We start from the raw sequence: 13,403 nt of genomic DNA, 5'->3' as shown, positions 1-13,403 counted from the left end.
CTCAAACTAGCCAGCACCTAAATAGCATGAGAATTAACAGGTGTTCAGAGACAATGCAATGTCTTATTAACTTTTACACATTGTATTCTGCAATTCCAATCAGGAGATGTGTGACATTGATAAGATGTGATAGGAGCAGGAGCTGTCAGACACTACGCGTGAAACACAGGTCCTGGAGGCAATGCAGGGCGGCAGTGTCGGGAGGAATTTGGTGTTTAATTTCAATTAAAGCCTCAGCAACAGATTGTGTGAATTTGTCAGCCAATCAAGACAAATGAGTCACTGGTGCTAAAACACACCAAAAACCTGCAGACCCTGTGGTCCTCCAGGACTGGAGTTAAACCTGCAGACCCTGTGGTCCTCCAGGACTGGAGTTAAACCTGCAGACACTGAGGTCCTCCAGGACTGGAGTTAAACCTGCAGACACTGAGGTCCTCCAGGACTGGAGTTAAACCTGCAGACACTGAGGTCCTCCAGGACTGGAGTTAAACCTGCAGACACTGAGGTCCTCCAGGACTGGAGTTAAACCAGCAGCCACTGTGGCCCCCCAGGACTGGATTCTTATACATGTGCTGAGCATTGTAAATTGTGGGGGGAAATGTTTCATTGTCCAAAGAAGAAACAGACATACCTGTGCAAATGGTGTTACAATCAGGTCATCTCCATGGCTGAAAGACAAAGACAGATAAAGGTGTTTGTTGGTCATCTGAAATGGGTCTACAACCTTGGTAGCTGCATGCAGTCGGCCACACAGAAGAACCATACATTCATACCAAATTTAAAGGTTTAAAATAAGCTTTGAGATTCATGGATGCCACAGAGTGCTATGGAGTATATGGTTTGGCTGTTTCACGCAGTCGGTCCCACAGGGCCCCAACGATTTATGGTTCTTCTGTCCAGCTAGGGGCAGCCAAGCAGAACACACTATGCTTCACTCTATGGTACAGTGCACACTGGTGCACTCTATGGTATAGAGCGCAACATTGTGCACTCTATACAGAGCACACTCTGGTGCACTCTATGGTATAGAGAACATTATGGTGCACTCTATGGTACAGAGTACACTATTGCGCACTCTATGGTACAGAGTACACTTTACTGCACTCAACAGTAAAGTGCACTCTACACTCTCCTTGAAGAAGGGTTCATGCTTTGCCAGTCATTCCTCAAAAAAACAACATCATGATTGTGGGAAAAAAATGGCCAGTTGGAAGTGCGCAGTGATGCCAGCTGTGAAACATTTCCACAAGACCCTGACACGCCTCTCCAGCACCGGCTGGGACAGGAGAGGCGAGCGATCAGGAGGACAGATTTTGACAGAAGAGATACAGACTATGAAGGCGCAACATAGCCATTTACCAAGCAGGTACCTGAGGAATGAGAACAGTGTTGTTTCAGACCACGGGGCCTTCCTCCTGTGTTATGGAGACCACACAGGCCAAAACATTGACTCTTGTAAGGAAGTCAGCAGGAAGTGTCATTTTGGGGTGTATTCCTGATTTAAAAAGGGAATTCCTGCTCGCTCACTTTTGGGGGTCAGGGTGTGACCATGACACGAGAGTGACCCCCTTTTTGCGAAGGAGGTTGGGAAGGGACTGGCAGTAAGCTGACACCCTGCTCTGTGGACTTTGGGGGGAGGGGGGGGCGGCCTGTGAGCTCTCTGTCAGAGAGAGCACATTCTCAAACCAGCTATTCTCTCTCACTCTTTCTCTCAATCTCTCTCTCCCCCTCTCTCTCACTCCCTCTCTCCGTGTCCTCAACAGTCTATCTGGCAGGAGCAGAACGGCTGGTGGATCTCAGCTGCTGGGAGTATTGGGTGTTTTGCAGAGTCGGAGAAGAGTGTTTCCCTGCAATCTGCTCCTGAACAAACATTTAGACAAGTGACAAAAACCTGTCTCCCGTCTTGAGGACAAACTGAAGTTAGCTCCTCTGATCCAAACTCGCCCCGTTCAAACATCCGGGCAGCTACTTGTGAAAGCTTTTAAACAACTTAAAAGCCGCAAAATACAGAAGTAAAAAAACTCAGTTGTGTTTAAATCCTGCACTTAAAGAGCCAGGAGAGACTGCAGACAGGAGGGTTGACGTGTCCAGACTTGTGAAAGCCACGCGCTCGTTTTGGCTTTGGATGTCCCGGCCAGCCTTTGCGGTGACTCGTTATATTCAGCATATTTACATTTTTAACCACATTTTCTCCAGATTCTGTTTATGCTTCTGGGGCCAGCATGGGATAACAGAGCGAGAAGAATTTTGAAAACGTTCAAACAAACCTTACTGCTTTCCACCCAGAGCAAGCAATGGGCACGAAATGCCGACTTTTAAGCAAATATGAAAGAGGCAAAAAAAAACAAGTGGTTTTATTTCCCCCATATTTCCTCTTCAAATGAAATAAGATACACAGGGCCAGTATTCCACCAATCAATACACAAAATAAACACACAAAAGGATAATCAAATAATCAAGAATAATCAAGAATGATCAAAAGATTATTTTTTCTTCACAAATACAGTCTGGCAAGTTCATTAATTGCTTAAAGGTCCCATTTTGTACACCTTTCCAGTGTTTTATTTTCGGTCCTGATACCCATAAGATGTTTGTGTGGTTTTAAGTAAGTTTTACATTCTTCGCTTTGCCAAGGACAGGCTGTTTTAGTGACTGTGTCTTTAGGTAAGCTGTTACACTTTATAGCACCTTCAACTCCTTTATAATCCACATAGTAAGGGAGATGTCATTCTTCACAATAAAGGACCTTTAAACAGTAAATGGAGTAATGCTGGGTGCAGTTTCTGTCATGCCAGCGGATTCCCATTGCCTTCCATTGGTTTCCATTAACATGGTCACATTAGTGACAGTGACCTCCTCAGGAAAGTGGGGTGTCTGTTAGTCAGGAGGCAGAGTGTGGGGGTGTCCTGCCCAAACCTCACCACCATTTGCCAACAAACCTTCTTCTCTCGTTTCTGTGTGTGTTCGATTCCATAACTCTCCCTTTCTTTTGCTCTCTCCCTCTTTATCCATCCTCCTCCCTCCCTATTCATACATTCCACTCCTTCTCCCTCTCTCCCTCACTCCCTCTCTCCTTCTCTCTCTCTCCCCCTCTCTCCCTCTTGCTCTGCACTTCGCCAGGTTTTTGTTGGCCTTTGTAATGGATGTGATTTGAGAAGCTGGCATATGCCTCTTAAAGCCGTACATTATGCATGACTGGGTGCTGAGTAACACTATATGAGGTCCTATAGGCAGTCACAGAGGGCAAACAAAACCTGTTCCCATCCCTGCTGTAAAATCCAGCTATGCCAGCCTGACCAGCTTGAAAATTGAGCTGGGCAAGCTGGCCTAGCCAAGAATGAGCTGGTCAACCAGCTAGTGCTGGTATCTTGTCTGGGCTGTTTCAACCAGCTTGATCTGGTCTAACCATGTCAAGCTGGGAGTTGGTCTGAACTGATCAGCCAGCTACCAGCTGTTTCAAAACCCAGCTTGAGCTGTTTTTTTCAGCAGGGATGTCTCCAAATTCGTAATTTTTACTTTACTTTAACTAACCCTAACAAAAGCCATAACCCAAATCCTGAGAATCCTAACTCGTGCCCAGAAAAAAAGACTAATTTTGGACAATAGAAGAAGAAAGTATGGCCATTTCTGTCATTAAACAAGAATATTTTATAACAATAGAAGACCAGCATTACATAATATTGCAACTTGTTATCACAGATACATATAGTACAATCTCCACCTTTAAAACCAGTTGACGAACATGTTTAAACACGCAAAGGTTTTTGCATTTTTCACCTCCCTGTGAGATGGTGGAGTAGAGATGCATCTCAAGCCTTTGCTGGGTCACAAATTGAATGTTCAGTTTGAGGGGTGAGAAGCTCACTGGATTTATATATATTATAAATGCACTGCAATTGTTTGGCAGACCTTGTGGAATAATATGAAATTGCCAAGAAACATTACAAAAGGGGACCTTTGAGAGCAGGATGGTAGAATGCATTCACTATGCTGTATTTTCTGAAGAATCACCTGTAAAGAAACACTTCTCACATCACAGCTGTTTAACTGGGTGTACCACTGGTATACCAAGGTATACTAGCTGGGTGTCTGTTAGTGAATCACTGCGTCAGGAGGTGAAACCACCAACTAGACACACTAGCAAGTCTCTGAGCGGACGGCCTTCGTCGAGCAAGCCAGAAGGCCGACAGCAGTTAATGTACAATTATACTTTTAACAAGCTATTGATCTACAGTTCTCAGCACCACGCCAAGAGGTTATTAGCCTGTTACGCTAAATATAGCAGACACTCAGCAAGTCCCTCGATATAGGCCCTCCTTATTTTTGTTGTGGTCTGTGCTTCCTGGTTTGGTAACCTCTGACTTGGACTGTACAGTAGATGAAGTCTAGAATGCTGGTGATGTTGTGGATGATTTTTCGGGGGTTGGGTGAGGGGGGGTTGCGTCTTTTACATTTCAGCTAAGATGTCATCATGCAACGCAAGACCATGGGAGGGTGGGAGGGCACAAGCTTTCATACAGCAGAGAGAGGAGGAGTAAAATGGAGCCTCTCGCCGAAGCCAGACTTGCATCCAAAGCCTTTCAAGGTCCATGGTCGTTCTGTCCTGGTGACCTCAAAGTTTGAGGAAGGATAAGAGAATGGAATGTTTTTAATGCCCAGAATACCAAAACGCCCTTCTAAGCTTTTATTCCCAGAACCTCAAAAAGACCATGAAGAACAAATACTGGGTAATGGACTCCTGTCTTGGAAAGTGATATATTTTTTTCTGTTTTCAGTTTTCATATCCATATATTGTGTTCTGTGCATTAAAGGGGAGGGGGAAGGGTGGGGTTTCTTCAGCATGTGAGGCGGAGCTAATGCTGATGCTTGCGGGTGCAAAGCAAGGCAATGCAAAACAGGCAGGGCATTCCGTGCTGACTGCAAAACAGGTCTGCTGCTCCAGGGGTGGGGGTGGTGGTGGGAGGGGGGTGAGGGGATAACTAGCGCCATCACTTACGTTCCACTAATAACGGGCTCAGATCTCCGCGAGACCAAGCCTGGCCTCGGTAGGTGGTTATTCCTATCAATAAGGACAGAGCAGTCAGGAACAAGACAGCCGAGAACACAGTAACCTGCTTTTGGAACGGTTGTGAATCACCCAAACCTATTCCCGTCACGGTACCGATCCAGAGAGGAACGGGGTGAAGCGGCCTGGCTCTGACCCAATGCATCGCTTCAACATGCGGCCAGAGGCTTTCTCACAGGAATCTGGCAAAGAGCGTTGTTTGCAGTGGTCATGTTTCTGTTTCTGAATCTCTGAAGGTGTTTGCCAGCGAACTGGTATTTACAATGTTCCATTGGCTCCTAGTCTTACACACAGGCATTATGTGAAGCATATTGGACTGGTTAGCCATTAGCATATAGGGCTAGTGAAGCATTAGCATATTGGGGGCGGCCTGTAGTGTAGTGGTTAAGGTACATGACTGGTACCCGCAAGGTCGGTGGTTCGATCCCCGGTGTAGCCATAATAAGATCCGCACAGCCATTGGGCCCTTGAGCAAGGCCCTTAACCCTGCATTGCTCCAGGGGAGGATTGTCTCCTGCTTAATCTAATCAACTGTACGTTGCTCTGGATAAGAGCGTCTGCCAAATGGCATTAATGTAATGTAACGTAATGTAATGTAATAGAGAACAATTAGCGTATCGGGCTTGTGACCCATTAGCATATTGGCTAGTGAACCACCAGCATATGAGGCCAGAGAGACACTAGCATATGGGACTGGCAGGACTATAGGACTCTGAGCTGCGTTAAGGAGCCAGCAATGGAGTGAGGATGAGGCTGACGCTGCAGGCACTGTAGAGTCCACATCACTTCCTGCCCCGGTGTAAGGGAATAAGCCCCAGGGATCAGAAAGGAGAGTCAGCCTTTCCCCTCTCTCACAGCTCAGCGAAAACAGATCCTTGGGTCCTCAGTACTACTGTGTGATACACGCACCCCACCCCACACACACACACACACACACACACACAATGCAATCTGCAGGTCTCATATGGCAGATTGGTTTGTCAGCCAAACAGATGAAAAACCTCACAGCAAACTAGAAGATTTTTCTCCAGAAATAACGGGGGGGGGGGGGATGTTACTCCAGCCAGTGTCCGTTACTGGTGGGGGAATGGATGGATGGACAGAGAGCAGTCAGAGAGGGGGACAGGGCGGGGGGGGGACTTACATGTCGCTGGCTATGGAGGAGTTCCTGGACATGGACTTGGGGGACAGCTCATAGTCGCTGTCGGAGCGGTACAGGAAGGACTCCCTCCGCTGGCTGTGCACGAAGTTGGCCTGGAGGATGAGGCCCGAGCCGGGGCTTGTCATGGGATCCAGGGGACTCCTTCCCGAGGACGTGCCATTGTCCACATCGAAGCTGGGGTTCAGAGGAAACGCGTTAGAGAGGACTGACCGTGTACCCCAAACCTCATTCGCCTCCACCTCAAACATGCACATGGCTGGCTGGCCTCACTGCAGCTTAAAGTCTATGATATATAATAAATATATTTGCCTTAACTGCACTATATTCCATACTCCAGAGGGTGGGGGATGGGTGGCTGTCGCCATGGGGGAGGGTGAGGGGAGTTATGAGACAGAGACAAAATACTTTAAACTGTATTGTATTACATTTTTTTTAAAATAAAAAAACATTTGATCACAAAAGAAGAAAGGTCTACCAGTGTGAACTGTAGCATAAGATAAAAACTTTATTATGACAATCGCTGCTGCATTCCAAAACACACAGTGAAAACACATCAGCTCTCAGAATTGAACAGCGGTTCACTGATTTAACCATAAAAACTGAACAGCGGTTCACTGATCTAACAATAAGAATCTAACAGCGGTTCACTGATCTAACAATAAAAATTGAACAGTGGTTCTCTATAACAGCACTGAAATCAGACCACGGTGAAAACAGGGAGAGGGGAGGCAGCAGCATTAGCCAATTAGAACACAGAAAACTGTCTCTGACCAGGGGGGGTGAGAATCACCACAGAAACCAAGCTGGTGAGCGTTGCTGAGTAGGGGGAGGGGGCTCCAGCAGTAAGTCCAGCCCTGGTAAAACACTAGTGCGTAGGCAGCTTACAGAATGACGGAGGCTCTCTCTCCCGAGTGACAGGTGTGCTGAGCTGCTTAAGCGGGGATTTCACCAGGAGGGCCTCCCTAATTACTCAGGGAGAGCCTGAGTGGGGCCTGGCCTACCCTGATCCCAGCAGGTCATCCCAGCATAAGCCCTGTGACAACTTCTAGGAAGGGGGATTCCCGTCCCTGACGTCCGCCGCCCGGGGGGAAGTGACATCATCGGGCTCAGCCCTTAATCCTCACGGCCCCAGAAGATCCACGCCCTCGCCATGGCAACGCACAGGAACACACGTTAGCAGGGCCCGGTGCGTTTCGGCGATTACGACGGTGGTTATGACGCCAGCGTCATAACCAGGGCCGCTGAGGCACTTGTCCTTACGCCGTGATGTCAGAGTGCAGAGGACAGCGTGTGGTTCAAGTATAATCCCCACAACCCAAGTTGTCCCCCCCCCCAAAACCACAACGCGGTACACTGGGTTTAAGACTGGTGCCTGGGTCGAATATGCATGTGAAACTCAATATGCTCTGTGCTATGAACACTGGAGAAAATGAATCTGTGTTTGCTGTGGAAACATGGTCCCTGATGGTGAACTGTCATGGATGTTCACCATGACTTCACACTTCATTTAACCCCAACAGGGTCCAAAACATGTCTGAATAATCTCGGTCCATACAGTTTCAACACAGTCCTGAGACGCCTAACAATGTGAAAATAACTCCACAGGACTGCTGTGGGTCTACTTCAGAACTACTTGAATCGTAAAAAAAAAATGTATGGTCTCTTTGGGAGAGTGGCTAAATCGAAGCCACTTCTGGGAACGGCCAAAATTAGGCCTTGGGTTTGCCGAGACCTTCTGGAAGATGTGGCTAAATCTCAACGCTGTTCCTTTCATCTTAATGTTGTTGCTCGTAAACATATCACTTTTAATCATGTCTTAAATGTCTAGTTTATTGCATAACCTTGACTGTCTTAGGCTGTGCTTACCATGAGAACTGGACTTGATTTTCTTGGCTATGGGTAACTGATATTTTGGGCCGGATGATGCACTCTGCTCCAGAAATATGGGCCTTATGTATCGAAGAGGTGCACGGAGCTAGAACCGCGGTATCTGTATTGTGTAAGTGAGTCACTGGAAGGCACACTTCTCTCCTTAATACGCATGCATTTAAGAGGGGATTGTGGAAATAGCGAGCGGAGATATTATAAGTGTGGAAGATTACATATTCCACTGAATTTCCGAAAGATCAACACAATTAACAAGGCTTGACTTGTGCAAGACATTTTTCTCAGCCTCTAAAGAGCAGGCATAGATCAAGGGAGATGATGGAGATGGAGGCACAGATAAAGGCATAGAAGATGCACTAGGAGAATCTTCACAAAAAGAATGGCACATTTCAATAGATTATTTATATGAAGTATTAGGCTATTAATTCATTCTTGCAACCAATGAATTGGCTATCGTCACAGACCAGCCTCCAAAAAAAACTGTTTAAAAAAAGTGTTTAAAAATAGGAATTTAGAACAAATAGAACTCACACGCAGCAATGAGACACTTTTGAGATAGCATGCACAACTCTAGCAACAGAAACAACTGCTTACTTAAAAAGCAAGTCGCTGTAAATAATATTAATAAATGCATGGATAAGCTGGTGCATGTATTTGTGCCAAACTGAAAGCACTAAAAACTCAAAAATTCATGGAACTGCAAAAAAAACAAATATCATGGAATCCATCTTCTGTGACAAACACCCAGCCATAGAAATAACTACTCTTCAGGGAGAAATAAAAGATGACCTTAAACCTCCCCCAAATGTTCCCATTCCATCCCGGCAATAGTCTAGCTCCTAGCAACATTCCACAGTCTCACATCTGGATTACTTCTATTGACAATGGCAGGCGCAGCTACAAGATCACAGTACACACAGCGTGTTGTCTGTAGAGCTGTATGCACTCTTATATGGCACCAGAAGATACATTAATTTCCTGACATCCAATGGTGCACTAAACAGGAGGTTTTTAAGCCACATTTCCAGCTGTTTCCTTCGCAAAATGCGATTAGCAGGCAGTCCCATTCGCTGAATATGTGACTGGCTGTAATCTTAGTTAATAAGACGTCATTTCAGGCAAACTGCGACCGCACCAACGTACTCTCGTCAGGCTGCATTTTGCGATGATAGTTTTATGTATGTAAATCTGGCCCTTCATGGGAATTGTACCTTATCTAACCTGTGTTCTGTAACGGCTGCCCAGTGAAACCAAGAGTTTTAGCAAAGAAATGGACAACAACTGCAAAATGTATGTGCAAAGCTAATTTACTTTTGTAAATAAAAAAAAAAATTAAAATATAAATAATATATAATATAAATGCCCAGAATTAATTGTGTTATTGAAGGGGGAAATGTGCAACAGGACAAAAAGTATTTGAGTGAATTAAGGCACTGTTTGCCATAAACCTGTACCAGTGTTACTTTAGGAAGTGTGTTATGTGGTTAGAAATTGGAATCCATTATATTATTATTTAATATTTAATTGTATATTAAGACAGATTGCTTTGTCAAAAAGGCATGCACCTAAACAAAGGCCTTTCAGGGCCACAAATAGACAGCTCAGATTCAGAGAGGCCCAGTCCTGGTAAAATGGCGCTTTGTCATACAGGGTTCATGTTTCAGCTGGGCTGAGATTTCTGTCTGCTTCTCAGGTTCTCAGACACATACGCATATACATATGCATGTACGCGCACACACACACACACACACACACACACACACACACACACAGGCATGCCTGCATGCACACAGGCACACACGTACACATTTGTTCTGCCTTATAGCTGACTTCTATGCTCAGCACCTGAAGGCGATCAGTTGAAAACCCTGCCCGGCTGCAAGCTGAAGCCAGCCTGTCCCTGTGAGATCTGTTATACAGCCCCAGTGGACCTGTCCCTGTGAGATCTGTTATATAGCCCCAGTGGACCTGTCTCTGTGAGCGCTGTTATACAGCCCCAGTGGAAGCTGTCCCTGTGAGCTCTGTTATACAGCCCCAGTGGACCTGTCCGTGTGAGCGCTGTTATACAGCCCCAGTGGACCTGTCTCTGTGAGCTCTGTTATACAGCCCCAGTGGACCTGTCCGTGTGAGCGCTGTTATACAGCCCCAGTGGACCTGTCTCTGTGAGATCTGTTATACAGCCCCAGGGGAAGCTGTCCCTGGTGAGGCTAATGTGAGAAGACCTTGGCTATAGTGTTACCAGTCAAACTGTATACTCCGCACAACCCAGCGCCAACACGCCTCGCAGCTCAGTCTGAGCCAGACAATCGACCAGCTACTGAAGCTAATGCTGGGACCCTATCCTCAACACCAGCATCCGAGGCTAATGATAATGCTAGGACCTTATCCTCAATACCAGCAACTAAGGCTAATGCCAACACTAGGACCCTATCCTCAACACCAGCTTCTGAGGCTAATGCTAATGCCAGGACCCTATGCACATGGCAAAACATCCTTTCCATTTCACGAACAAAGCCAAATCATGCTCAAGCTGTCAACAAATTAAACTTGCTTTTTTATTTCGCTTTTTTATTCGCCAATTAGCATGCAAAACTTCAGTGTGTATGCTACAATCAAATCAATTAATGGTATATTCATACACTAAATTCTGTGCATAAAGTTGAACATGCAATTGTGTACAAATAAACAGATAAACAGATAAACACATTTCATAATATTGGCTTGAAACCAGACCTACCATCTTTCAGTGCGATCGGCCCCTAACTCTGGAATGCCCTCAGTCAACACCTCAGTGCTTTTGTAAACATATTTTCAGCAGCACTACTTCCCTCACTCGATGCCTTCTCCTCACCCCCAGCTCTATGCGGCCGCCCATATTAACACTCTCAGTGTGCACTTTCATGTAAAGGCATACTTTTGTTTGTCTATAATTCTACATATATGTAGGTGCAATACTGTAATATTGTAATATTATTGAAATATTACCTTGTGGATTATAAGTATTAAGTTCTTTCATTTAGTGTGACTACTAGCGCATTTTGCAGATGCAACAGACATTACATTACAGCTATTTAGCAATGTGGGGTTAAGGGCCTTGCTCAGGGGCCCAACAGCTGTACTGATCTTATTGAGGCTACCTTGGGGCTTGAACCACCAACCTTCCAAGCCGAAGTCAAGCACCTTAGCCGTCAGGCTATAGGCTGCCCACAAACCTTAAACTATGATTCAATCACTGCACTACATAAGGGCAGTTTCCCTGACCAGCATTACAACTTCTTAGCTATTTAGTGATCGGTCGTTTATAATGATATTTAACTGCAAGGATCAATGAGCATAGTTTATAGTCATAAACAGACACCGATATCATTTAAATGTATTGTGAAGTGCAGAGATGATACAGTCCGACTACCTACTTCGAGCCATGGTGTACCAAACACAATTCAATGACAGCCAATCATTTCTTTACATTTCTAACCTGTGTTGGGAAAAAACTGTCTGACCAATGCACCCTGGGACTGAACCTAATGAGATAGCATGAGACACCAAGTCTAATGAGGAACCGTGAGATATTGAATAAGATAAGTTAAGATACCAGAGACCACACTAAGTAATTCCACTCTTCCTTTATTTGTGTCGCCGCCTACATCTGTTCCCAGACTTCATTAGACCTGGCTTATATCAGGACTGGCCCTGACATTCCAGCCCGGGATTCCTGGAAAAACAGTGCTTATCCGTGGGATCTGACACAAGGCGTTCCACATACCTGAGGGAATGTGGGTCATGGGAGAGTAAGGGGTAGAGGGGACTGTGGATTTTGTAAGCATCAAATGGATGCTTTCGGCTCCATTCCTACTGCGATGCCGTCTTTGGTCAGATTCTACCAGTCAGATTCTACCAGTTCTAGCAGGTTCTGCGAGGTTCCACCATGTGCTACCAGGCCGCAGCGGCCTCCAGAGAAGGCTGAATGTACGGTGAGAATTGAGCTGAATCGAGCAGGGATTCGTATCTAACCAAGCGATACAAAAAACACCCAGACTGCCACACTGTGCCTGCGGTCATGCCACCACCCTGTTGGGATGTTTGTTTCATGTAACCGTGGCGTGTGAGAGGAGAGCCTGCGAGGACACGGGGCACAGGGTAACCATGGAGACTCGGGAACCATGGAGGGCGTTGCCCAAATGAGGTGGGTGTGGGGGTCGGGGGGGACACATCATCCGGTCTCTACAAGGAGGGGTGCCGTGGCTCATTTTTGACGAAGGCTGTGGGATGACGCACGAGCCCCCGGAGGGGCCACATAATTGGGCTGAAGGCCCCCCCTAACAGGGCGCAGACTATCACATGTTTATTTATAAAGGGGGCAGAGATGTGATGAGGGGAGGGGCATCTGGGTGGAGGGGAGTCGCCCTTGGCCCAGATCTGCAGAGGTCACCGTGAGAGTACGTATACTGATGGAGAACGAGAGAGCGAGAGAAAGGGGAAGAGAGTGGGAGAGAGTAGGGAGAAATAGTATGAGAGAGAAAGAGAGAGAGACAGGGAGAGAAAGCAGAGAGCAGGAGAGAGTAGAGAAAGGTATAGAAAGAGAGTGAGAGGAGAGAGAAAGTATAGCTGGAGAGAGAATAGATAGAGAGAGAGGGAGAGAGAGAGGAAGGAAGGCACTGCATTGTATTTCCAGAACTGAGCTGCAAAGTGTGTGTCTCTGGCAATGTGCACAGGCCATATAGGAGCAGCACCCGGACACATCTCCTCAGGTATAAGCGCCAGACTGAAACCACAGGCTGGAAAGAGCATTAACATGCAGGGGAAAGTGTTATCGCAGTCACTGAGTGCATGTGCATGATCATTCTTTCGAGGCGGGGGCTGGAGTCCATCAGGCTATTATGCCATTATCTCACGGCTCTCCTCAGAAGCCAGGAGCCTGCACTCCATCTTATCAGGAACACTTGTGTCCTGGGCCTGGATTCCCAAAGGTATTTATAAGATTAAACCTTGTCAAAGTGTTTATGAAGAACATTTGACAATCGTGCAAATGTTCCCCGTAAGAAAATGCAGTTCCCCAAATTAAAAATCCTCCAACCAAACAGTTCTCCAAGAATAGATGTTCCTTTTCTTCAGTTAGAGTTAAGTTTCTGACATCTCACTAAAGGTATGTGCCACCTATCCTGCTGCTCAGATTAGCTGGGCCAGAGAGAGGCCTGGAGCAGGCAAGTGGAAGCAAGTGACATGGAAACAAACAGGAACCTGGAGCCAGTGTCACAAAGCAGGAGCTAGCTGGATAACTGCACTGAGCAA

At 46.2% G+C, this 13,403-nt stretch overlaps 1 protein-coding gene across 3 annotated transcripts in view; it reads right to left on the bottom strand.

Annotated features, from left to right (window-relative positions):
* The window catches only part of LOC133142166 (cAMP-specific 3',5'-cyclic phosphodiesterase 4D-like), a 92,562-nt gene that overhangs the window by 21,330 nt on the left and 57,829 nt on the right, over positions 1 to 13,403 (bottom strand). For all 3 annotated transcript variants that reach the window (XM_061263211.1, XM_061263209.1, XM_061263210.1), the window contains exons 2-4: positions 6,210 to 6,401; positions 632 to 668; positions 1 to 17 (exon numbers count right to left, since the gene is read on the bottom strand). The exon at positions 1 to 17 is cut by the window's left edge and continues 60 nt beyond it. In XM_061263211.1, coding sequence (XP_061119195.1) covers positions 1 to 17; positions 632 to 668; positions 6,210 to 6,352 — 197 coding nt within the window. In that variant the 5' untranslated portion in view covers positions 6,353 to 6,401. The remainder of the gene's footprint in view (positions 18 to 631; positions 669 to 6,209; positions 6,402 to 13,403) is intronic.

Source organism: Conger conger, chromosome 12 (assembly GCF_963514075.1).
Source record: "Conger conger chromosome 12, fConCon1.1, whole genome shotgun sequence".
Taxonomy (NCBI): Eukaryota; Metazoa; Chordata; class Actinopteri; order Anguilliformes; family Congridae; genus Conger; species Conger conger.
This window is presented reverse-complemented; position numbering and strand designations above follow the sequence as displayed.